Raw genomic sequence first — 25540 nt, 5'->3', positions numbered from 1 at the left:
TTATATGCTTAGCTACACTCCTTCAGGCCTATAGTAGATGCGAACGGTACACTATGTATTAAATGAATGAATAAATGAAATGCAGCATATTTAGTGGAGGGAGACATCTTTGAATATGGACTTCACCATGTTTGACTAGCTAAGTGTGTGACTTGAGGCAAGTCACTAGGTCTTGCTAAACCTCTGTTTCCAATACTGGTAAAAAGAGACTCAAATCATCAAGTATTAAGATTGAGAGAGCAAGGCCCAGAGGTACATACTTATGATCCCAGCGACTTGGGAGGCAGAAACAGGAGGATCCAAGTTCCAGGCTGGCATCAGCAATTTAGTGATACACTTGTTTCAAAATAAAAAGGGCAGGGGATGTAGCTCAATGGTAAAGTGACCCTTAGTTCAATCCCCAGTACGCAGCCCCCTCAGCAAAAAAAAAAAAAAAAAAAAAATAGAGGGGAAAGACCTCAAAATTCATTTGGTCTATGCATACCACTGTAAATTGGATATCTTGTTATATTGTTTCAAAAAGTTGTTAAAAGAATAATCATTAGTGATAATAATCAGCATTGACTGAATATTTGTTGTGTGCAGTAGCATTTAACATTATGCAAAAATAGTTCCTAAGACTCTTAGTTATCTAATTCTACCTATTGGCAGGGGGACCAGTGAACTTTGGTCCCCACTTATGAGCACCCTGGTGAATTTTCTGCAAAGATGACTGCCAACAAGCCCTTTCATCCTTTCATGAGAATACGGTTTCTCCCTTCAAAAAATAAACTATTATCCTCCCATGGAATATGACTGGTCAATTCCCTTGCTTTGCAATAAAATGTTATACAAATGGCTGCCACTTCTGAATCTAGGCCTTATGAGGTGTGGCAGCTTTTGCTCTACCCTCATAGGTGCAAAGAAGTCTGACTACCCTGCTGGAGAGCCATGTGGAGAGACACAGAGGGCAGTCAATTCCTCAAGACATTCTGGAAACTCCAGCTGAGCACTACACATGTGCCCACACATTCCAACCCCAGCTGAGCTACCAACTAAATATAGCTGCATGAATAACCTCATCAGCACCAGGAGGAACAAAAGAACTGTCCAGCTGAGCCTAGTTGTTTTAGCTTTGGGGATTGCTTTATTATGGTGTAGTAAATCATTGAAACTGGTGACCTGCACAACCATCCTAAAAGGTAGTAGATCAGATATTATCCCTAAGAGGGAAGAAGCTTGAGAGACAAGAGGGATTTGTTATTGCCACAGTAAAAATAGATTCCAAACTTGTAACCAGTTCTGGAGCTTGGGTTCTAGAGGTTTCTTCCCATTTCTGGCTGCCCAAAGAGGACTGACTGATAAAGAGCAAAGCTCCATAAATGGCATATTAGTCCTTAATATTTCCATGTTTTCCCTCCTCATGCTTTGTATTTTTTCCCCAAAGGGCTTCCATATCCCAGTCTCCTCTGGTGACATAAGCCGTAATATATGATTGTGCAGGAAGAATTGCATAAAGGCAAAAGTCCCTAAGGCCCATGAAAAGCAGAATGCGGCTCTGGTTGGTTGCTACAAAACAGCCTGAAAGTGGCAGCAAATGTTGCAAATAGGGCTTGAATTTTAGTTTTGTTAGCGAAACTTTTCTGTAAAGAGGCAGAGAGTAGAAAGTTTAGACTTTGTCAACATATGGCTGCCTCATGACTGCTCAGCTGCCATCTTGCTACAATCCATGCATAATGGGCTTGGCTGCAGCCCGAGAAGTTTGCCAAATCCTGGTCCAGATGTAAAGTGATGGAGAGACTGTTCACATTGTAGATGGTACTTATATTGTGACCAGCATAAAACTGTGACTTTGGGAACTCCTACTTTATTCAGCAAAGTTGTTCCTGTCATTGATTAAAGAGTCGGGTTCTGATAGGTCTTATTATTTCACTTTCATCTTATTCATTAATGCAAGTGAAACTATCAAACTTAATTCATGCTGGAACTATACTAAGAAAGTATGTTGTCAACCAGGTTACCACTCTGGGCAACCAAAGCTCAGCCCTGGGGCTGGGGGTGAGCTTTGTGGTAGACAGCTTGCCTAGCAATTTGAGGCCCTGGGTTGGATTTCCTGCACAATGATAGCAGTAACAACAAGCTTGATCCCATGAGGAAACGCTGGGAAATAATAGTTATTCTACCTGGGAAGGGACCTGGGAGTCACTAATAGAGGACTGCTCCCCAGGCCCTTAACTCCTACCTACTCTCAGCCTCCTGGGAACCCCTGCAACTGAAGCTTTTTGCAGTTTCCAGAAATATAAGCCCTCAGGCATAGTAATGCAAAAATGACAGCAGAAAGCCCAGTCCACTCTAAGGGAGAGGACAATATAAGAAGATATCCAATTTACAGTGGTATGCATAGACCACATGCCACACCCTCTGATGTCAAAGTCTAGAGGAGGACTTTCCAGGCTGGTATGGCACCCTAAAACATCCTCAGGGGTCTAGGCTCTATCCAACTTGTCAGCCTTTAGAGTTGGTTCATTTTCCTCAGGGTCTAAATTGGCAGCTAGAGCTCCAGCCTTCACACACACTTTCTAGGCAGCAAGGCAGAGGAAGAGATGAGAAATAAGGGCAAAGAGCCTATACCAGTTGTCTCTTAAGAAAGGTTCCTGGAGAGCTGTGGATGTGGCTCAGTGGTAGGGCACTTAGCTAGCATGAGTGAAGCTCTAAGTTCAATCCCTAGTACTAAAAAAAAAAAAAAAAAAAAAAAAAAAAAAAAAAAAAAAAAATTCCTGGAATCTTCTAAAACATACTTAAACTTATAATTATCAGAACTTAATGATGGGGTCATGTTTTGCTGCAAAAAGGGATTGGAAAATGTAGCTTTCATTCTAGGTGGTTATGCTCTCATGAAATAATTTTATTTCCTGCTGGGTGTGATGGCCCATACCTGTAATCCCAGTGATTTGGGAGGCTGAGGCAGGAGGATTGCAAGTTCAAGGCTAGCCTCAGCAATTTAGTGATACCTAGTCTCAAAATTAAAAAAAAAAAAAAAAAAAAGGTTGGGGGTGTAGCTCAGTGGTAGAGCTCTCTGGGTTCAGTCCCCAGTAACACACCCCCACACACCCTCTTCCATTTCTCTAGAAGGAGAAACGTGGATATGGAGATGACCAGCAGTCACTGCCATCGCCTAAAAGGGAAGGAATGCAGATAGAGTGCAAATTGCTAGGAGCCTATGTCAGAATATACCATAATGGGGACAGATGTGTGACAAAAATTAAGGGCCCACGTAGGGGACTAAGGAAGCAGTTGTATTCCAGACCACAGGAGAAGGTTGAAACAGAATGCTGAAGCTCAGTGTCAAGCCAGGGTGAGATGAAGCAGGCCGTTTTGGCCTCAGATTGGAGCATCTTACTTGCCTTTCTTTGCCACCATCTGGGGGAGGATTCCATGCAGTTTTCCCTCAGAACAAGTAACATAAAAAGTATTCCCATGTGTTTTGTATAATTGTCAGACTTAATTTTTTAAGAGCAGTGCCATGGTTTATATGTGTTCTCCAAAGTTCGTGTGTTGAATTAGTTCTCAATCCTGTAGTGTTGAGAGGTGGGACTTAAGAGTCAATTTGGCCATGAAGGTTCTGCCCTCATGCGTGGAGGAGAGGGGTGAATTCTCATGAGACTTGGCTCCTGATACAGATGATACAGATATTCCACCCCTCCCCACTCAGTGCTCAGTTCCCCTTCTGCCTTCTGCCATGGGATGATGCACCAAGAAGCCCCTGGCCAGATGAGGGACCCTCAGCCTTGGTCTTCTCAGCCTTTAGAACAATAAGAAATAAATCTATGTTCTTTACATTTACCCAGTCTCAGGTATTCTGTTACAGCAGCAGAAAGGGTGTAAATATTTCAAGTACACAGAAAAATGAGTGGAAATTACAGTTCTAAAATAGCCCTTCATCTGCCCCTGATTTCCATTATTATTAACATCTTGTGTTAGTGTGGTGTGTTTGTGACAACTGACGAACCAATGTTGACATACTACTAAAGTTCATATTTTACAACAGGGTTCACTCTTTACATCCTATATTTTGTGTGGGTTTGGACAGCTATATGATGATATGTAAGCACCATGGTAATATCACACAGAAAGGTTTCACAGCCCTCCAAATGCCCTGTGTTTCACCCATCCATTCCTCCCTCCCTTTCTCCACACTCCTAGCAACCCCTGATCTCATTACAGCCTACATGGTGTTACTTTTTAAGAATGTCATATAGTTGGAATCTACAGCAAATGACCTTTTAAATTTGGTTCCTTTCACCTAGCAACATGCATTTAAAATTTATCCATCTCTTTTCATAACTCATTTCTTTTTAACACTGAATAAAATTCCATTATATGGATGTATATGGATGTATCCATTTGCCTATGAAAAGAAATCTTTTTTCTTTCTTTTTGCTGTTACATCTCAGTCCTTTTTTTTTTTTTGGACAAGTTCTCGCTACGTTGCTGAGGCTGGCCTCAAACTTGCAATCCTCCTGCCTCAGCCTCCTGAGTCGCTGGGATTACAGGCTTGTGCCACTATACCCAGCTTCAAAAGATATCTTGATTTCTTCTGAGTTATGGTATTTATGAATAAAGTTTCTCTGAACATCTCTGTGCAGGTTTTGTGGGACATAAATTTTCATTTCACATGGGTAAACACCAAGGAGCCCAAACGGTGGATCATATGGTAAGAGAAAGTTTAGCTTTCTAAGAAATTGCCAAATGTCTTCCAAAGCTACGGAGGAGCCGTTTTGCCTTCCCACCAGCAGTGAGAGGTCCTGTTGCTGAATGGCATCTGCATCTGGCATTGTCAGTGTTTTGGATCTTAGTCATTCTAATAAGAGTGTCATTGTCATTCTAATTTGCATTTCCCCAATGACATGTGATATGGAGCATCTTTCATATGCTTAATTGCTATCTGTATATCTTCTTTGGTGAGGTGTTTTCAGATCTCTTGCCCCCCACCCCCACACCTTTTTGTGGTATAGGGATTCAACCCAGGGGTGCTCTACCACTGACAGATACAGCCTTTATTATTATTATTATTGCTTTTAATTTTTGAGACAGTGGTCTTGCTCAGTTGCCAAAGCTGGCCTTGATCTTTTGATCCTCAGGCCTCACCTTCCTGAGTGACCGGGATTTGCAGGCATGTACCACTGTGCCTAGTTTGCCTATTTTTATATTGAGATTTTTTGTTTGTTTGTTTTTGTACTGGCAGTTAAACCCAGGGAAGCTTCACCGCTGAACTACAATGCCATTCCTTTTTATTTTTGAGACAGGGTCTTTCTGAGTAGTGCTGAGTGTCATGTTAAATTGCTGAGGCTGGTCTTAAATTTGCAATGCTCCAATCTCGGCTTCTCCTGTGGCTGGGATTACAGGTTTTGTTTTGTTTTGTTTTTGTACTGGGGATTGAACCCAGAAGTGCTTAACCACTGAGCCACATTTTATTTAGAGACAGGGTCTCACTGAGTTGCTTAGGGCCTCGCTAAGTTGCTGAGGCTGGCTTTGAACTCATGATCCTCCTGCCTCAACTTCCCAAGCCATTGGGATTACAGGTGTGCACCGCCGTGCCTGGCAGGACTACTGGCTTTTTGGTACTAGGATCAAATCCAGGGTGTTTAACACTGAGCTACATACCCAGTTCTTTTTTCTTTCTTTCTTCTTTTTTTTTAATCTTGGGACAGGGTCTTGCTAAGTTACTGAGGCTGACATTGAACTTGAGATCTTCCTGCCTTAGCTTCATGTGTCACAGGGATTACAGGCATGTGCCAATGGGACCAGCTTTTTTTTTTTTTATTGTTGAGTTTTAAGAGTACTTTGTATATTTTGGATATTCGTCTTCCATCAGTTATGTTTTGCAAATATTTTCTCCAAACTTGGGGATTCTTTTCATTTTTTAAACAATGTACTTTGCAGAGCAGAGTTTTCAATTTTAATGAAGTCCAGTTTACCTTTTCTTTCTTTTTTTTTTTTTTTTTTTGAGACAGGGTCTTGCTTTGTTGCCCAGTCTGGCCTCTAATTCCTGGATTCAAGTGATCCTTTTGTCTCAGATTAACTTTTTCTTTTCTTTTTTTGGTATCAAGGGTTGAACCCAGGGGATGCTTACGGACTGAGCCACATCCCTAGCCCTTTTTTATTTTTGCGACAGGATCTGCTAAATTGCTTAAGGACTCACTAAGTTGCTGAGGCTAGCATTGGAATCCTCCTGCCTCAGCCTCCAGAGTCTCTGGGCTCACATGTGTGTGCCGTCGCATCCAGTTCAGGTTAACTTTTTCTTTCATGGATCATGCTTTTGGTGTTGTATCTATACCCATATTTTTGTTTGTTTTTCCTGTGACCAGAGGGATAACTCAGTGTTGGCTGAAGGAGTAGGAGGGCAGGAGCTGACTCCTTAGCCTTGTCCCTACAGTCACAGGCTCCAACTCCTGAGATCATGTCTCAGTCAGCTATTGCTAAAACAATTCTACATAACAAAGCAACCATAGAATTCAAATGCATATGATAATAAGCATTTCATTCTCTTCCATGTGTCCACAGGTCAGCTGGGGTTCGCTGATCTGGGCTGGGCTCAGCTCAGTTTAGTGACCCCCTGCAGGCAGAGTCCCACCCTGTTCCTAATGTCACTCATCTTCCTAGCCATGTTCTTTTCAGGGCAAAAGGCTGGAGCAAGCCCAGACCTGCAAATATATTTCAAGCCTCTAACATCCCATTGGCCAAAACAAGTCTCATGGCCAAGCTCGCCATCCATGGAGCAGGATGTGTACTCCTCCCATGGATTCCCGAACAGGATCCATGTACCTCCAATCAGGAGGGCAAATTCCCATTGCAAGACCATGGGTTTCACTTTCGGATACCTGTCAGGATGGCCTTAGGCCTGAGCCTAAGCAACTCCGTTTTAAAAACACCAGTTTGAAACCTGCAGTCTCACCAGGTACGCCTAACGGAGCCCTCCAGTGTAGTCCTCAGGCGCCAACAAGTCACTTCTGCCCACCCTGATAAACTCAGAGTGAAGCCTCTGGCAGGCTGTCCTCACGCGATAAGAGGGAAAGGCGAGAAAATCAGGGTGTAAATGACGTCACTGAGAGACCCGGGGCAGCTGATAAGGATTGAAAGGGGAGTCAAAAGCCCCCAAATTTGGTATAAATAATAGAGCAAATGAACAGACGTTCAGTCAGCCGACAGTGATGCCCTGAGGACCCGGACTGAAGTCACCACACCTTTCATCACTAGCTGACCCTCTGCATTGTTCTCACCGCCCTCAAACTCCACAGCCACTTCTTGACCCTGGTGAGAGCCGCAGCTTCTCCCTAGGACTGCCTCCCCAGCCAGCCGTCACCTCCACCCCAGGAGAAGCCTGCCTTGGGTCCTGACCTGATCACCGCCTTCTGAGTGGGCATCTGCTGGACCGAGAGCCTAAGGCTTGAGACTTCTGATCTGACACTTGAGCTTAGCATGCAGAGGGAATGTCTGTCGTGAGCCTGTCATGATTAAGCGTGTTTGCAGTGCTTAGAATCAATCTAGAATTGTTTGCTGTGAATTGATGATGTCGGTTGCGGTGCCCAGCATTGAGGATTGTCATTTTCTTGATTAAGAACGTAGAGTGAAATTGTATTGAGTGGTCTGAGTGAATAAAGCATTGATTAGGGCAGAAGTGCGTGGACATTCTTTATTTCTCCCCTTGGACTGCATAAGTCACACCTTTTGTTCCTCACGACAATACCCAAGCCACCACCCAAACCAAAAAGCAAGAGAAAAATGAAATGACCAACTAGGCAGGTTATGATATTATGCTGTATTTATTTTGGGTTTCTTCCATGGTTCCTGGCTCATGACTCCCTCCACAAGGCGGACCATAAAACGGAACTTTCTCTAAGGTGGGTCCCAGAAACTAATCTTCCCTTGCCTTTTTGTCTAAGAGTTAGCCGTACAGAAATTCTCTGACCTCCTCTTGTTCTGTAGTAGGTGATAAGACCCCTCCTTACTGCAGCTGGGTCCTGCCCCCAACCCTGGAGGAAGGACAGCCACAGAGAGAGGCAGGAAAAAAAAAATCTAAATACATGGACCTTGCTGGGTTCCCCACCCAGTCTGTCAGCAAAATGCCTATGCAATAAAGCGCTCATAAAACCCCCAAAGGACAGGGTTCAGAGAGCTCCTGGACAGCGGAACACTTGGAGATTTCCAGAGGGTGGCAGGTCTGGACAGGACATGGACACGTCATGCATCTTCCCCCACACCTCACCCTCTGCCTCATTTCCTGTGTATCCTATATAATGTCCTTTATGATAAACCATTAAAACCTAAGTGCTTCCCTGAGTTCTCTGAGCCACTTGAATCGATGTATTGAACCCAAGGAGGGGTTTGTGAGAACCCTGACTTGTAACAGTTGGTCAGAAACACAGATGAAACAGCTGAGGTTGTGACTGACATCTGAGGTCAGATGTCAGGGGCAGTGTTGGGGACTAGACCCTCAACCTGTGGGATCTGATGCTTTCTGAGTGAATAGGGCTATAAACCGAATTGGATTAGAGGTCACCCCTTAGTGTCCATTATGGCAGAACTGTTTCCTGGATGGTGGGGGGAAATCCCACACCTTTTAGAGTCTCAGAAATCTGTGTTGATTGTGGTGTGAAAACAGGAAAAACAGACACTTTGGACACTTCTGATTTTTTTCCTAGACATATATAAGTTAAAACATGTTGGGGCTGGGGATGTGGCTCAAGCGGTAGCGCGCTCACCTGGCATGCAAGGGGCGCTGGGTTCGTTCCTCAGCACCACATAAAATAAAGATGTTGTGTCCACCAAAAACTGAAAAAAAATAGTAAAAAATTCTCTCTCTCTCTCTCTCTTAAAAAAAAAAAATGTCTAGGAAAAAACCCAAAGTGTTTGCTTTAGCTAGCTTAATTCTCCACTGTTTTTCTTATACCCAGTCTTTTTTTTTTTTTTTTTTTTTTGGTACCAGGGATTGAACCCAGGGATACTTAACCACTGAGCCACATCCTAGCCTATTTTTATTTGTTATTTTGAGACAGGGTCTCGCTAATTTGATGAGGCTGACTTTGACCTTGTGATCCTCCTGAGCCCCTGGGATAACAGGCGTGTGCCACCACTCCCACCCTTTATACCTAGTTCTTAAGGTTAGTACCGCTGACAGGTGCACAGTAGATTCAACAGATATAGATTTCTGTGTGACCTTGGGGGTTTGTTTTGGTTAGCTTTCCATTCCTGTGACAGTATACCTTAGAAAATCATCTTAAAACAGGGCAAGAGTTATCTTGGCTCATAGTTTCAGAGGTTTCAATTCATGGTCACTTAGCCCTGTCACTTTAGTCCTGTGGGAGGCAGAACATCATAGTGGAAGCACAGGACAAAAGAAACTGTGCTGTACATGATCAGGAAGCAGAGAGAGGGAAGAGACAGAGAAGCTGGGATTTCCATATACCTTTCAAGGTCATGCACCCAAAGGCCTACTTCCTCCAACTTGGCCGGCCCTCCTAACATTTCTGCCACCTTTCTGTAGCCTGGTAAGCTATGAATCCATAAATGGATAAATCCATTCATGAGATCAGAGTCTTTGTGATCCAGTCACCCCCCTCCTAATGTTCTGACCCTGAACATTGTTGCTTTATACACCAAACCTTCAACATATCACCTTATGAGGGACCAAACCATAACCAGGGTGCTGAGATACAGATCCTTTAGGGGATGCAATAATATTGAAAAGTGTCATCGTGCCCTATCCCATTATCTTCTTATCTTTCCCCCATGTCCAAAGCTAACTGCCATGCCGGGCACAGTGGCGCACGCCTATAACTGCAGGGGCTCTGGAGGTTGAGGCAGGAGGATCCCGAGTTCCAGCCTCAGCAAAAGCGAGTCACTAAGCAACTCAGTGAGACCCTGTCTCTAAATAAAATACAAAATAGGGCTGGGGATGTGACTCAGTGGTCAAGTGCCTCTGAGTTCAAACCCCGGTAACCTCCCCCCACCCAAAAAAACAAAAAAGCTAACTGCCAGAAATATTCAGTTTTTCACATGTGGGAAGCACCCACTGTTTTCTTATCTCCTCTGCTTCCTGTTAAGTCTCCCTCCCCAGCCCATTGAGAGCTTTCCAAGCACGGTACGAGGTACCTCTCAGCTGCCCCATTTCTAGACTCCAGTATTCCTGCAACAATGAATACCATCTTAACACTCATGATGGCCATGTGGCCATAGGAGCTGGCAGGGCTTCAGGCAGCACCCACCCTGGAGGAGATCTAGACCAACCAGCTCAGCTAGCAGCGTGGCTTGGCAGGACAGTCAAGTCCTGATTGTGAGAAATCATTCTTAGCGACTGGCACAACCTGGTCCTAGGCAACACTCATCCAGCATCTGGACGCCAGTGTGATAGGCAGAATAATGGCCTCTCAAGGATGTTCATGACCTAACCCCCAGAAACAGTGAAAACGTTACCTTACTTACACAGCAAAAGGGACTTTCCAAATACGATTAAGGATCTTGAGATGGAAAAAGTGTTCTGTATTTTTGGGGCAAGTCCAGTGTGATTCCAGGGATCCTTACAAGTTGAAGAGGGAAACGGGAGACTCAGAATTGGAATAGGGGAAGCGATGGTGGAAACAGAGTTCGTAATGATGTACAGAGGCAACCATGAGCCAAGGCGGGTGTGGCCTGTAGAAGCCAGAAAAGACAAGGAAATAATTCTCCCCCTGGGTCCTCCAGAAGGAAGGCAGCCCTGACAACCCATTTCAAACTCTGATTTCTGGAACCATAGATAATAAATTTGCATTGTTTGAAGTCACCGTACTTGATACAGCAGCAATAAGAAACTAATACAGCCAGCAATTGTTTTAGGGCAGTTGGAAAACTTTGAGCATTGAATGTCACTTTTCTTTACACCTCTGCTCTCTAGGAACATCCTTCCGCCAGCAGCAACACAGCAAATAGGTATTCTGGAACTGGAAGGACAGGAGGGCAGAACTTCCGGTAAAGCCCTTGGCATTCATATCTTTTATTCAATAGCTTTTATTTAAATACTTATTTCATAATTTTAAACATTTCTAAATCACAGCTGTAATTGGAATTCAATCATCCCAGGCAATAGAAATATCAACTGGGGAGACTCCTGAGAATGGCACAGTGTGGATTGGTAGAGTCAAAAAGAGACTGTCCAGTCCACCCATCCACTTGGCAGATGAGGAGACTGTGGCTGCAGTGAGGGTGGGTGTCTGGGAATGGGAAGGATGAGTGGGCTCCGGTGGCTGGTGTTGGAGACACCTCCTGGGCACCTCCTGGCCCCGGCTGGTCCTGCCCATCAAGGCTGTTGTTGGTACTGGCTCTCCGTGGCCGTGTAGAAATCATCCAGCACACTCTGGATATATTCAAAGGTGGGCCGCTCCTCGGGGCGGTTTTTCCAGCAGCGGGTCATGATGTTGTAGAGCTCCTCAGGGCAGTGCTCGGGTCGAGGCATCCGGTACCCGTGCTCCAGCGCCCTGATCACCTCTGGGTTTGACATTCCTGGGAAGGAGCCGCGGAATTAGAAAGGCAGGGATTGGGAAGTGGGAGCCCAGGGTGGACAGATACTGTGGCCACCCCAACAACCACGGCTCCCCATCTCCCCTTGCAGGCTGAGCCCCTCCCACTGAGAAAGCCAGACGCTCTCTTTGCCAGCTTTCCTTGTGGCTAGGGCCTGGGACCCAGGAAAGGACAAGGGGAGCTGAGGGGGACGTCCATTGGGAGATTTCCAGGAGATGTCTCCTTCCTGATTGAGCGAGGCATGGCGCACACCCCTTCCTTTCTTCCTTTGGACACTGGGAGATGACACAATACTTGGAGTTGTAGCAACGAACTTACCCACATGGGGAACACCATCAACTAACTCAGCGTCCTGACAGCTGTTCAGCTGCTGAACTAACCAGCCACCACGGCCTGACTTCTTTTGATGGGGAATAATGACTTGCCTCTTGTTTCAGAAACACTTTGTCTATTATTTTTGTTATGTGCTGCCTAGTACATTCAAATGGTTATAGGGCTCTATAACCCATTGCCTGGATTACTAGTGTTCTCACAAAACAAAAGTCAGATGGCCAGATTCCAGGTCATCTTGTGAGTGGGACGATTTTCCTTGTTCAACTTAGGTTTATATTAGTTACGTATTAGAACAACTGTTAAATGCCTGTGATCCTTGATTTTATTTATTTATTTTGGTACTGGGGATTGAACCCAGGTGTACTTTATCACTGTTACATCCTCAGCCCTTTTTATTTTTTAATTTTGAGGCAGGATCTTGGTAAGTTGCTGAGGTTGGCCTCAAACTTGCAATCCTCCTGCCTCAGCCTCTGGAGCTGCTGGGATTACAAGTGTGCACCACTGTACCGGCTCCCAATTTTATACTCTCAATCTTGAACTTTAAACTCATGGATTCAAGGGCTCCCTTAGACATCTTTACTTGGATGTCTATATGTCACCTCCGATTTAACAAGGCTAAAACAACTCTTGAATTTCTACTGTCCCATTAAAGCCAGGGAATTCTCTATTCTCCTTCCCTGACCTCTCCCCATTGGCAAGTTATCTTTTCTTCTTTTGAAAAGTAGCATCATTCCATTAGTTTGTCTTAGTTGATGGGGATAGGATTTAAATTCAGTGCTGTATGTGTAAAAAGTCAGGGACTCTTTATATCCATCTTGATCCTCCCCAGTGTTCTAGCTACAGACACCCCAAGTATTCCCTGAGTCCCAGGCAATCTACATGCATCTAAATACAATCTACATGCAATCTACTCGGTATTCATCTTTGTATATCGAGTGTTGGGCACTGTTCTTAGACAGGGGGATATATTGATCCATTTGACAAGTCATTACTAAGCCCACTATAGGTCAAGCACAGAGGTGGGCACTGGAGTCACTGGTAAGGAATACAGCCATGATTTCTGGCCTTGTGGTCTCAGAATCTGATGGAGAAAATATTAAACAAATACCTGGTTATCAATTAGGATGGACGCCATGAATGAATATAGCATAGAATATTATGAAAGGAAATCACAGGGGAGACATGCTATACTTTAGATGACTGGGGGTGGGGGACAGCAGGAAGCTGGAGAGGGAGGCAGAGGTCAGATCATGTGGCGCCTGATGGCCAGGTGGGGCGTTAGGAGGGTTTGTGTTAATTATAATTGGAGACCGTTAAAGAATTAGGGGTGGAGAAAGCACGAGATCTGATTTGCAGTTTAGAGAAATCTTTTTGGCCACAGATGAAGAACGGCCTATAGGCGGGAGAGGGGAGAAACAGCAGGATGGACAGATTGGGAGGCCACGGTGGTGGGCAGACGTGCGACGTGTTTCTGGTTGAATGGCCAGGACCCTGTGACTGCTTGGATATGATAAGGGGTGAGAGAGGAGAGGGCCGAGGAAGCCCCTAGACTGCAAGCTTAGGAAATTGGGCAGATGGTGGTGCTTTAGCAGAGATGGGAAAGGCAAGGGAAGGTGGAGGGTGAGGATCAAGGGCTGTGAATGAATATGCCAGTGAGATGGACCCAGTGCCTGGCCAGGTGCCAAGCCGCTGCCCCCTTCCCTACCTGGGTAAGGGATCCGGCCATAGGTGACAATTTCCATCAGTAGGATTCCAAAGGACCAGACGTCTGACTTGATGGTGAAGGAGCCGAAGTTGATGGCCTCAGGAGCTGTCCACTTGATGGGGAACTTGGCCCCTGCAGGGGTGGACAGAGCAGAGTCAGGGGCCTCTGGAGAGCAGCTGGGGCTGAGTCTCTGCTAGGGCGAGGGAACAAACAGGACAGGGCAATAGCTGCTCCCGGCAGGGCTGTGGAAGCAGGGGACATCCATCTGCAGGATAGATGGCAAAGGAGAGTGGGCACCTTGTTGATTCAAATGATATCTCAGTGAACTATAGCTCAGAAGAATGGAGTCCTAGAGGGCACCGAATGTGGGGACAGAGACTTCAGGGGGCCATGGTCCCCTCAGCCCTGGAAATGGGGGAGGGGAGGACATTGGCTCAAGTCTCTGAGGTCACAGGGTATCTCGTCCCTGCTCCCCACTTCCTTCCACCTGCCCTGGGAGGGCTCAGTCAGCCTCTCGTTAGCGTTTCTTTTAACTAAGTTAGGTGTGGAGGATGCAGATGCTTCTGACTCAGGATGAGCTTACACCCTGATAAAGCCATCCTGAAGGTGGAAATCCCATAATAAAAGTGCATTGAATCTACCCCACCTCCTGACCATCTTAGCTCAGTCGTGTGGGCACACGGCAGAGGCTCGGTTGTTCCCCGGGCTCAGTGGCTCAGCGCCGCAGCCCAGCGTGGTGAGAGAGGGCCCTCCTGCAGATCACTAGTCTGGAGAAGGGATCAGAATTCAAAGCATGCTTCTGCTGGATGTGGATTGCTTTTGCCCCATTGCAAAGTTAAAAATCATAAGTTGAACCATCACAAATTGGGAGCCATCTGCATGTTCTTTGGATCTGATGAGACCAGCATTATGACTGAGGATTGAGAATGCTCTTGGGGCTGGGACTGTAGCTCAGTGGTAGAGCACTTGCCTCGTACGTAGGAGGCACTGGTTTCAATCCTCAGCATCACATAAAAAGTAAATAAATAAAATAAAGGTATTGTGTCCATCTACTACTAAAAAAATATTTAAAAAAAAAGAAAAAAAGAAACTGCTCTGTGTGCGCGCGCGCGCGCGTGTGTGTTTCTCTTTCCCTTTCTTCCTTTAGATCTAGAGAGTTTTTATTTCCTGCTTATCCTCTCCTGGTTTAGAAATTATACATTCTACTTTTCTTTTTTTAAAAATAAAATTTAACTTTTTAATTTAATTTTTTATTTTTTAGTATTGGAGTGCTTAACCACTGAGCAAAATCCCCAGCCCTTTTCATTTGTTTTTTTTATTTTGAGACAGGGTCTCATTAAGTTACTGAGGCTGGCTTTGGACTGGCTATCCTTCTGCCTCAGCCTCCAGATCTGCTGAGATTACAGGCGTGTATCACCACGCCTGACTGGTTTAAACATTTTTATTGAGTCATAACAAACATAAGATTAAAGCGTACAAACTCTAAGGTACAACTTGATGCATTTATATGCATATAAATGCATTTTTACATATAATGCATATTTATACATAAATGCATTTCACTTATATATAAATATTATTATATATAACATATTATTATATATGATATATTTATATATTATATAAATATTATTATAATAATATTATTATATAAATATTATTATTATACTATTATTATACATGCATATAATAAATACACACCTTTGTAATCACCATCAGATTAGGGTATAGAACTCTTTAAGCATTAGAAGGCTCCCCTGCTCCTTCCTAATCACTACTTCCTTACTCCAGGTATCTGCTATTCTGACCTCTATTACTAGAAATGAATTTTGCCTGTTTTTTTTTTTAACATTTTTTTTTTTTTTTTTTTGGCACCTGGGATAGAACCCAGGGGCGCTTAACCACTGAGCCACATCCTCAGCACTTTCTTATATTTTATTTAGAAACAAGATCTTGCTGAGTTGCTTAAGGCCTCACTAAGTTGCTGAGGCTGGCTTTGAACTCATGATCCTCCTGCCTCAGCCTCCTAAACCGTTTCTTTAACAGCTTTATTGACATACAATTCGCAGACCACAGCATCCATGCATTTAAAGTATTCAGTTTAATAACTTTTAGAACATTCACTTTTAGAATATTTTCATCACACTCCCCCTGAAATTCCATAGTACTCATTCCTCATTTTTTCCCAACTCTCCACCCCAGCCCTAGGCAGCCACAAAGTCACTTTCTGTGTTTAAGACTGCACCTGTTCTGGACATTTCATATGAGATGTATCTGTGTGCCTGGCTTTCACTTAATATGTTGTTTCCAAGGTTCATCTATATTGCAGCATCTTCCAATCCTTCATTCCACTGTATGGTCAAATAACATTCCATTGAATGAACAGGCCACATTTTGTTTATCTGTTAATCAGTTGATCAACATTAATTAAGGCTGTTTCCATTTTTGGCAACTATGATAATGCTGCTATGAACTTTTATTATGAGTTTCTTTTTATTTATTTATTTTTTATTTCATATGGACAGAAGCATTCAGCATCAACACTTTTTTTGGGTCTGATTTATTTCAATTCGATATTGTTCTGTAAGAATCATCCATTTGGTTGCCTGTGGCGTTGGAATGTGCTTTGCATTGCTGCCTGGTATTATATTATGTGAATATTTCACAACTTATGTGTCCATCCTACTGTTCATGGACATTGGGAGACTTCCAGTTTTTGTCTATTGTGCATAAAGTTGCCTTTGGTTTGGTTTGGTTTGGTTTGGTACCAGGAATTGAACCCAGGGGTGTTTTCCCACTGAGCCACATCCTCAGTCCTTTTTTTTATAGACAGGATCTCTCTATGTTTCTTAGGGCCTTGCTAAGTTGCTGGGGCTGGCTTTGAATTAGGAGTTCTCTTGCCTCAGCCTCCCAAGCTGCTGGGATTATAGGCATGCACCACTATACCCAGCCATCAAGTTGCTCTTAACCCTGAACTTCAACATGTACTTGCCTCACTAAGTCTAGAACTGATCAGTGCTTCTCAATCTGCTCTGAAATTTCCCTCTCGAAGTCACTGGGAGAGATTCAAGTCCAAGACACTAGAAAGACCTCACCAGCTTCGTAACACAGAGGTAATATTGGGTATATGGACATTTGCCCTTTGCTGTCACTCTCGCAGGCATCTCCTCTTGGCACTCACTCACAGCCCATCGGAGAGTACACCTGGGGCTGCAGGTGGCATTCCCTACCTTCCCGAGCCGTGTACTCGTTGTCCTCGATGATCCGTGCCAGGCCAAAGTCAGCAATCTTACACACCAGGGAAGCAGAGACCAGGATGTTGGCGGCTCGGAGGTCCCGATGGATGTAGTTTCTCTGCTCGATGAAGGCCATGCCTTCTGCAATCTGCATCCGAAATGGAGATACTCTCACCCTTGGATCTGACCCAGCCCAAGAGGTTCTCCCCCTAAACCAGAGCGGGGGGGACTGACCAAGTGGGAGAAAAGTGAAGAACATCTGCACCAGCCCCTCCTCTTATCAGAAGGGTTCTGGGCTCAGACTGGCATTTCTCTGCGTATCCACCCAGGCTGGGGGGTCCTTAAGGCCTGCTCAATTTGGGGGATTTCTCTAGAATCACAAAACTTCCAGAGAGCACTTTGAAGTGTCCTCAAGGAAAAAGCAATGCAATTAGATTTCTCCAGGAGAAGACTCATTTATTCATTCAACAACAATCTACAGAGTGTCTTATGGGTGCCAGACGGTGAGTTGGGCAAAGCTCCTGACGATGGTGATAAGTACAGAAGGGACACAGAAGACAGGGTCATAGGATAGGAAATATTGAGGGCTTGTTGAGTGGTCAGGAAAGTTGGTTGGAGGAGGTGAATTTTCAGTAAAGATCAGAATGATGACAATAATAAATAGTGTGTCAAATAAGAATATTCTAGGCAGAAATACCAGGTGCAAAGGCCTGGAGGCAGGGATGAGCTGGGTGTTCGTGGAACAGTGGAAGAGCACAGAGGCCAGGGAGGATGAGCCAAAGATTCGGAGAACTGAAGTTGAAAGGGAGACCACCTTGCAGTCCAAGAGAGGAAGTTGGATTTTATTCTGATGGCGAAGGGAGATATTTAGACTTTGAGCAGCAGTGTGCGTGATTTTTTTTCATTTTTTTAAATTGGTGTATTATAGTTGTAGATAATGACAGGATCTGTCGTTACATATTAGCACATACACACCGTAACAATATGATTTGGCCAATATAGTGTGCATGATTTGACGCACATTTTTTTTTTTTTTGTATCATAGATTGAACCCAGGAGCACTTAACCACTGAGCCACATCCCCAGCCCTTTCAAATTTCATTTTGAGACAGGGTCTCGCTAAATCGTTTAGGGCCTCACTAAATCGCTGAAGCTGGCTTTGAACTCGCCATCCTTCTGCCTCAGTCTCCTGAGCACTGGGATTATAGGCCTGCACCACCGCACCCACCTTGATGCAGATTTTTAGGCTGTTGTAGCTGCCCAGTGAATAACAGACCATGTGCAGGGTGCATTCACAGTAGGTGCCCAGGAAGCCTAAGACACACATGTTTGTGTCTTAGAGACATTTTTCTTCTAAGAGTTTGGATAGAAAATGCTTAAGGTTAATCCTTAGGTACCCAGGAAATAACACAATTTACAAACTGGCCTCTGGTCCCTTCAAGCTGGGAATCACCATGATCAGGAAAATACTGTCAGCCTCAAACCCAGGTTAAAGAATCCTAATCTACTGCCCCTAAAATATACTGCCTCTAAATAACCCTAGAAAGCCGGAGTTCTGGAGGGCTGCATGAGTACAATTCCATGAGGCCCTTTGGGAAGGTAGAGGGTGGAGGGTCTGACCAGACAGACCAAGGCCAGGCCAGGGGCTCAAGGGCTGAGGTGAGCGGGTGGTGCACTTGCAGGGCGTGGACAGCAGGGGGCACCTGAGGCAGCGGGAACTGAGGTCTGGATTTGGGAACAAAAACTTGAGGGTTTCTGATTTTCTTTGGAGTGGGAGGTGTGGGGAATGGGGAATGGGGGAATTTCTAAGAAGACGAACCATCAGCAAGAGTTATTAGGCTAATGGCAGGTATTAGGCAGGCTCAGAGTCCTCCTCATCGACTCCACCTGACCTTTCGGCCTAGTACTTTCTATGGTACAGTCAAAAGGCTGGTAGTCTCCATTTTTTAGTACCCACTGGCTGACATCACTTCATTCTTCTGCCTCACTTTTCTATAAAGGGAGACAATAACAGTCCCTGCCTCCAGGAGGTCATGTGAAGGTTAATTCTCCAAGCCTACATTCAAGGGCATAGGATCGTGTCTGCCATAGACTATTCTCTTTGACCGTGGATATCCATGCTTCCAGTTCTCAGAGAGGTTAAGCACCTTGCTCAAAGCTGCACAGGCAGAGATGGGATCAGGGGGATCAATGCAAAACCCTAAGCCCATTTGCTTACAGATATTTTCTTCAAGGCACTGGAACTTGGGTTTGCTTCCAAGAGCATCAGGGAGTCACAGAATCGGAGCTGGACCAATTGGAAAGGAGATGCTAGCCTGGGGCTCTTCAAGCTGAATCCTACAGATACCTCCAGGTTGTCTGGGGCTCAGGGGAGGAAAGAAGGGCCACATATGAGGCTCCTCCCTGCTTGCTTCCACCAGAGCAGTGCTCTTTTGCCTTATAATTTTATATATTTAACTACTGTATAGGACTTCATTTGACTACGCTGGGTGCAGTGGCGTACATCTGTAATCCCAGCCACTCAGGAAGCTGAGGCAGGAGGATCACAGATTTAGAGCCAACCTCAGCAACTCAGTGAGGTCCTAAGCAACTTAGCAAGACCCTGTCTCTAAAGGAAAAATTAAAAGGGCTGGGGATGTGGCTCAGCGGTAAGGTGCCCCTGGGTTCCATCTCTGGTACCAAACCAAACCAAACAAAACTTCATCCCACGAACAGAGCTGTGGCTGAACAATGTCATCAAACTTGGCAACCACCGTTGTGGTCCAATTCCCTTATTGGACAAAGGGAAAACTGAGACCCAGAGTCGTTCCTAGTTCAACAGCCAGTTGGTAACGGGACTGGGCACCCTCCTGCTGCAGCGTCTGCTTCTCTAGGCCTGGAGGTAAAAACCAGGTCCCCAGGAAGGCTCTTTCCTGTCCCTGGGCTCAGAGTCACCTCTGCTTCTGGATGTACTGAGGCCTAGAACCTCTTTCCCACTTTGCTTTGTTTTCCCATCTGTGAAACAGGGAGAGTGGCTTTTGCCAGTCTGTGCCCTACCCAGCAAGGTTTCTGCTACTTGATGGTTATAATTTAGCAACAGACCAACTATTGTTTCCCAGATGTTAAGGGCATCCCAGTGAAAATACCAGGCCTCGATTTCCATATACCCTTGGTTTCCAGGCTCTGAAAACAGAGCCTTTTGTTAGACCTTGTCAGTGCACTTGGGGTCCTTGATATTTGCATATGCAAATGATTCTGCCCTGGGGAGTCTCCAGAAAGCCCAGCCCCAGGTCCAGCTGCTCCTTTGTTTCACCTTTGGGCCTTTGTTTCCTCTGTCTAGAACACCCTGCCCTTCCACAGCCTCCGTAGAACTTGTCTTTCACAACAGCCTAGAGGCTGCTTCCTCTGGGAAGCCCTCTCTGATTGCTCCTGGACCAGGCTGACTGCTTGGCTGTGCAATCCCCCAGCCCCCTGTCCTCCTGGTTTTCCCACAGATAGCAAAGACCATGGGACAAGGTAGAAGTGACAAACACCCAGGCTGGGGAAGATGCACACATACCTTTATTTTGTTTATTTATTTTTACGCGGTGCTCAGGATCGAACCCAGTGCCTTCCACATGCGAGGTGAGCACTCTACCACTGAGCCGCAACCCCAGCTCCCAAAGGTGGATTTTTTTTTATACTGGGCAGTTAATAACTATTACTTTATTTATTGATTTATTTTTGTATCAGGGATTGAACTCAGGGGTGCTTAAGCACTGAGCCAAATCTCTAGCCTTTTAAGAAATATATTTTATTTAGAGCCAGGGTCTCACTGAGTTGCTTAGGGCCTTACTAAGTTGTTGAGGCTGGCTTTGAATTCGAGATCCTCCTGCCCCAGCCTCCTGAGCCACTGGGATTCCAGGCGCGCGCCACCACAGTTGCTAACCATTGCGTTTTGTTCACGCTCTGACCACAGTATGTGTTCAATAACTACTTGAATCAATAACTGTATTCCTGTCCCTTTCCTCACAGCCTCACCATGAGGCTCTTACCTGGGCTGAGAAGTCGATGAGTTTTGGCAAGGGCTGCTTGCTGCCTTCTCCACTTTTCAAAAAGTCCAGCAGGCTTCCTGCGTTGGGGAGGGAAGAGAGACATTTACTATTCTTACTATTTAGTGGATGGTTAAAATTTTTTTATTAAAATGGATTTTTTTTTTTTGGTGGAGGTACCAGGGATGGAACTCAGGGGCACTCAATCCCTGAGCCAACTCCCCAGCCCTATTTTGAATTTTATTTAGACACAGGGTCTCACTGAGTTGCTTGGCGCCTCACTTTAGCTGAGGCTGGCTTTGAACTCACAATCCTCCTGCCTCAGTCGCTGGGATTATAGGCGCGTGCGCTACCACACCCTGCTTTTTTTTTTTTTTTTGAGACTGGGACTCACTCTGTTGCCCAGACTGGTTTGGAATTCCTGGGCTGAGTGCTCTTCCTGCCCCAGCCTCTTGAGCAGCTGGGACTAGAGGTGCTCACACCATGTCTGGCCACAGCAATGGGCTGATGTTTTTATTTGCGGTACTTGTGACTGAACCCAGGGTCTTGCACACCTGGGCAGGCGCCCTACCACTGAGCCCCAGCCTCAGCCAGGGCCTGGATTTCATAAACGCACTTGCTTACCACGCCTCATGTTTGAGGACTAGAACTTGAGTTTTTCTGAACGGACTTTCTGGTTGCCAGAGGGGCCCTCTGGCTGAGACGACCCCCTGAGCCTAGGCGCCTGGGGTCGAGTTATAAACAAACTGGCATAATTGTATATTTAGAAAATGGAGTTTTGTGATTTCAAAGCACAAACGGGTTGTGTAAAACGTTTCTGTTGGGCTGGGGCTGGGGCTCAAGTGGTAGTGCGCTCGCCTGGCATGCGAGGTTCGATCCTCGGCACCACATAAAAAGTAAAATAAAGATATTGTGTCCACCTAAAACTAAAAAATAAATATTAAAAAAATTTTTTTTAAAGTTTTTGTTGATCCCCAAATGGGCAGGGATTGAAAATGGTCATGAAATGGCGACCTAAGAAACAACTCTGGGAAATGCTGAATTGTCACAAGGTGGGGGTGGCCTCCAGCTGATTTTGTTCTGCTCTTTTCTCCACAGCATCGGGGTCCCCAGCGACAGGGGCTGAGGAGGAAAAGAGTCACCCTGGTCTCTGAGGCTCACGGTGAGCCCACCAGGGACCCACGCACGTGCCTCTCGCCTCATTGCTCAGGGAATTCCGGCCACGTCCCTCTGCGGGTGGCCCAGGTTCTCCCTTTCCCACGGTGACCCCATGATCCAGGAGGGCTGGCTGGTTGGTGCCCACTAGGTGCTTATTGTCAGCTCCTGGCCAGACGTGCAGCCACCTTCGCCTCTGCGGTTCCCAGAATGGGCGGCAGCCAGCACCCCCGCCCCCGGCCCCCAGCAGGCGCACCTTTGGCCATGAACTCCGTGACGATGAAGATGGGCTCCTGGGTGACCACCGCGTGCAGCTTCACCAGCTTGTCATGCTGCAGCGTCTTCATCAGGTTGGCCTCGGCCAGGAAGGCCTCCACCGACATACTCCCCGGCTTCATCGTCTTCACCGCCACCTTGGTGTGCTTGTTGTAGGTGGCTGAAGGGGGACACGGAGCAGGGAAGGTGGTTGGACCCCACCGGCCTCCCCCCATCCCTGGTAGACCAACTACAGACCGGCCTCCTCCAGAAAGCCCTTCCTGCCCTCCCAGCCCTTAGACAGGGAGGGAGGGCACAGCTTTGGGCTCAGACAGGTATGGGCTAGAAGGCTGGTTTGCTGCTTCCCTGCTGTGTGTACTGGGGCGAGTCACTTAACCTCTCTGAGCTATGGTTTCCTCATCTGCAAAGTGGAAATGATAACCATTCTTTCTGAGGGGCTGTCACAAGATTAAAAAATAATCCCCAAACACCACTTAGGTTACCACACCCCACCACACATCTCACCTCAATCTTAACACAGTTCTTGAAATAAATGCAGACTCATTATGCACCTGATGTGGCGTGCCCACCTCTCCAGCCCTGGCCTCTACCACACTTACTCTTGCTGCCTATTCATGAATCACCCTGCGTGTCACTCAGTCCCTTGAGCACCGCCCCTATCCCACCCCAGGGACTCAGACCCTGCTTGTTGATTTCCTGATCGCTTTGGTCTCGTCTATGCCTGGGCTTCAGGAAGCTCCGGCAGATCTGGGGCCTCCTAGAGGGAGGGTCTGGGGCCGCTCTACTCTGATCCATCCCACGTTCCTCTCCATATTTCCTTTCTGCCTCATTCTTCTGATTCAGTGCCTGGAATATGCTCAATAAATGTTCTTGAAGTGTGTGGCTCTTCCGCTGACTGTACCCGGGGGAACCCGGTGGCTGCACCCCTGCGGGAGTGAGCTCGGTGGAGAATCTGCACAGTGGGGCGTGGGGCCAGGAGTCGTGTCCACCCCGCGGCCAGAAGACAGCAGGGGCGCGCGGAATGTGCCTTTCTGCACACAATGTCTGACGAGCTGCTGGGCACAGGACAGGGGCTCAGAACAGCTTGTCCTTGGTGCCAGCCCTGAGCTCACCTGGAAGGTCCAAGCTCCGTTCCCCACTGTTCCCCTTCACCATCCCCAGGGGCCTCTGGGTCCGTGAACCCAAATGGCAGACCGTCTCGTCTCCACCAGGGGACTCCTCATCTAGGACTCCCACTTCCCCGAGGGAAGCTCCGATCCCAGCAGGCTGGACGTCAGAGGCAGATCAGCTCGTGGACAGTGTGGACCGCAGGGCATTTGGTTCGCTATCAGAGGAATCGCCCCTTAAGGCTCTTATTCAAATCCCCGTCCCTGGGCTGGGGAGTTCCTGGAAGCCGAGGCACTGTCCCCTCCGGCCCTCCCTCTGGGGCTGTGGACTCTGGGTCCTTACCCATCCAGACTTCCCCGAACTGCCCAGCGCCCAGCTTCTTCTCCAGCTCGAGGGACTCCCGAGGGATCTCCCAGGCGTCTTTCTCCCACGGCTTCTGGGGCTTGGAGGACACACAGGGCACTGACAGCTTCTGGCAGAGCCCGTCCTTCCCCTCTGGAATAGAGTCCCCTGGTCAGTCGAGGACAGCAAGCTCCGAGCCAGCAGGAGCTTCCCCTCAGAGGCCTCCTGGCAGTGTTCTGGCCGATGTCCCACCTGCCTGTCACCAACAGGGATGTCCCCCAGAGAGCAGAGCAGGGCGGGATGCCACTTTTACACCTCTCCCACCCGCTTGCCCAACACTCCCAAGGCTTCAGGAGAATCCAAAGCAACTGTTTGGGGAGGGCCGGAAAGTGCACCCAGAGGTTGGGATTCCGGGGACAGGCCCATCGTGGTGGGACGTCTGAAGGCTGGGGGTGCAGCTCAGAGGCAGAGCATCTGCCCAGCGTGAGTGAGGCCCAGGCTTCCACCCCCAGCAACACAAAGCAAAACAAATAAAACAGAAGTGTTGCCGGCTCGGTGGTGCACGCCTGTCATCCCAGCAGCTCAGGAGGCTGAGGCAGGAGGATCTCCAGTTCAAAGCCAGCCTCAGCAAAAGCGAGGAGCTAAGCAACTCAGTGAGACCCTGACTCTAAATAAAATACAAAATAGGGCTGGGGCTCAGTGGTCGAGGCCCCTGGGTTCCATCTCCAGTACCCCTTCCCCCGAGAAAAAACCACAAAGATGTTGAAAACTAAAGACCAAGGGGTGTGGGCTCTGCAGGGCGGGGTGTGGGCTCTGCAGGGTAACCTGTGGCCCGAGGCCTGACTCACTCTTGTAGTGGGCCACCAGATCCTGCAGGTTGCTGAAGGTGCTCCTCGGGGAAATGTAGAAGCCCCCGTTGTCCAGGGTCCGGATCTTATAGTGCTTCACCGTGTCTCCTTGGTGGGGCTCGTAGTCTCGCACTGACAGAGAGTAGCTCCCTGCGATGGTCAGAGAGAAACCCCTCAGGACAGCACCTCCGGGACCTGCCATCTCCGGTCTGCACCCGACACCCTTTCCCGACACCTCCACAAAGCCACTACTGCTCCATCGGGCAGGAGCACACGAGGGCAGAGTGGGCTGTGGCATCATGCTTCCAGGTTCTCACCCTGGTTCTGCCATGTCCAGCTGTGACACTTTGGGCATGAGGAGACTGTATTGACTCTCTGTGCCTCAGTTTCCTCATCTGTGAGATGGGAACACACCTCCCTCCCTCATCGCATTGCCTGGCCATCAAAAGAAGTGATACTTGTAAAGTACTCAGAACAAACACTCTGTAAATGGTCCCTGTCATCATCACCCTCAGTATTTATGGTATTTATCTACCACTTACATCAATCTATGAAACAAAAAGTCAAGTAGTGCACCCCAGGAAACCCAGCAGCTCGGGAGGCTGAGGCAGGAGGATCGTGAGTTCAAAGCCAGTCTCAGCAACTTAGCAAGGCCATAAGCAACTCAGTGAGACCCTGACTCTAAATAAAATATTAAAACGGCTGGGGGTGTGGCTCGGTGGTTAAGCGCCCCTGGATTCAATCCCTGGTACCAAAAAAACCAAAAAACAACAGGCCAGACTATGCAGAGACAAACAAATAAAAGGACAAATCACACAGAAGATCCGATTACTGACATGTGACTACGCCGTGGCAGGCTAGGCTGAGCAGGGGTTCCCAAGATGTTCACACCTGGAACCTGGGAATGGGCCACCTTACATGGTAAAGGGGACTTAAACTCAGGATCTGGAGGAGGGCCATTATCTTGGACTATCCAGGGAGCCCCAGGGTAAGCAC

The 25540-nt window shown here is 46.9% G+C and overlaps 1 protein-coding gene across 1 annotated transcript in view; it reads right to left on the bottom strand.

The window, feature by feature from the left end:
- Nucleotides 1-11135: 11135 nt before the first annotated feature.
- The window catches only part of Hck (HCK proto-oncogene, Src family tyrosine kinase), a 40510-nt gene continuing 26105 nt past the window's right edge, over nt 11136-25540 (bottom strand). The window contains exons 7-13 of the mRNA XM_076851679.1: nt 24545-24694; nt 23697-23849; nt 22228-22407; nt 20820-20896; nt 16801-16954; nt 13571-13702; nt 11136-11514 (exon numbers count right to left, since the gene is read on the bottom strand). Coding sequence (XP_076707794.1) covers nt 11312-11514; nt 13571-13702; nt 16801-16954; nt 20820-20896; nt 22228-22407; nt 23697-23849; nt 24545-24694 — 1049 coding nt within the window. The 3' untranslated portion in view covers nt 11136-11311. The remainder of the gene's footprint in view (nt 11515-13570; nt 13703-16800; nt 16955-20819; nt 20897-22227; nt 22408-23696; nt 23850-24544; nt 24695-25540) is intronic.

This window comes from Callospermophilus lateralis, chromosome 3 (genome assembly GCF_048772815.1).
Source record: "Callospermophilus lateralis isolate mCalLat2 chromosome 3, mCalLat2.hap1, whole genome shotgun sequence".
Lineage (NCBI taxonomy): Eukaryota > Metazoa > Chordata > Mammalia > Rodentia > Sciuridae > Callospermophilus > Callospermophilus lateralis.
The sequence above is the reverse complement of the archived record's forward strand: the minus strand, read 5'-3'. Positions and strand labels throughout refer to the sequence as shown.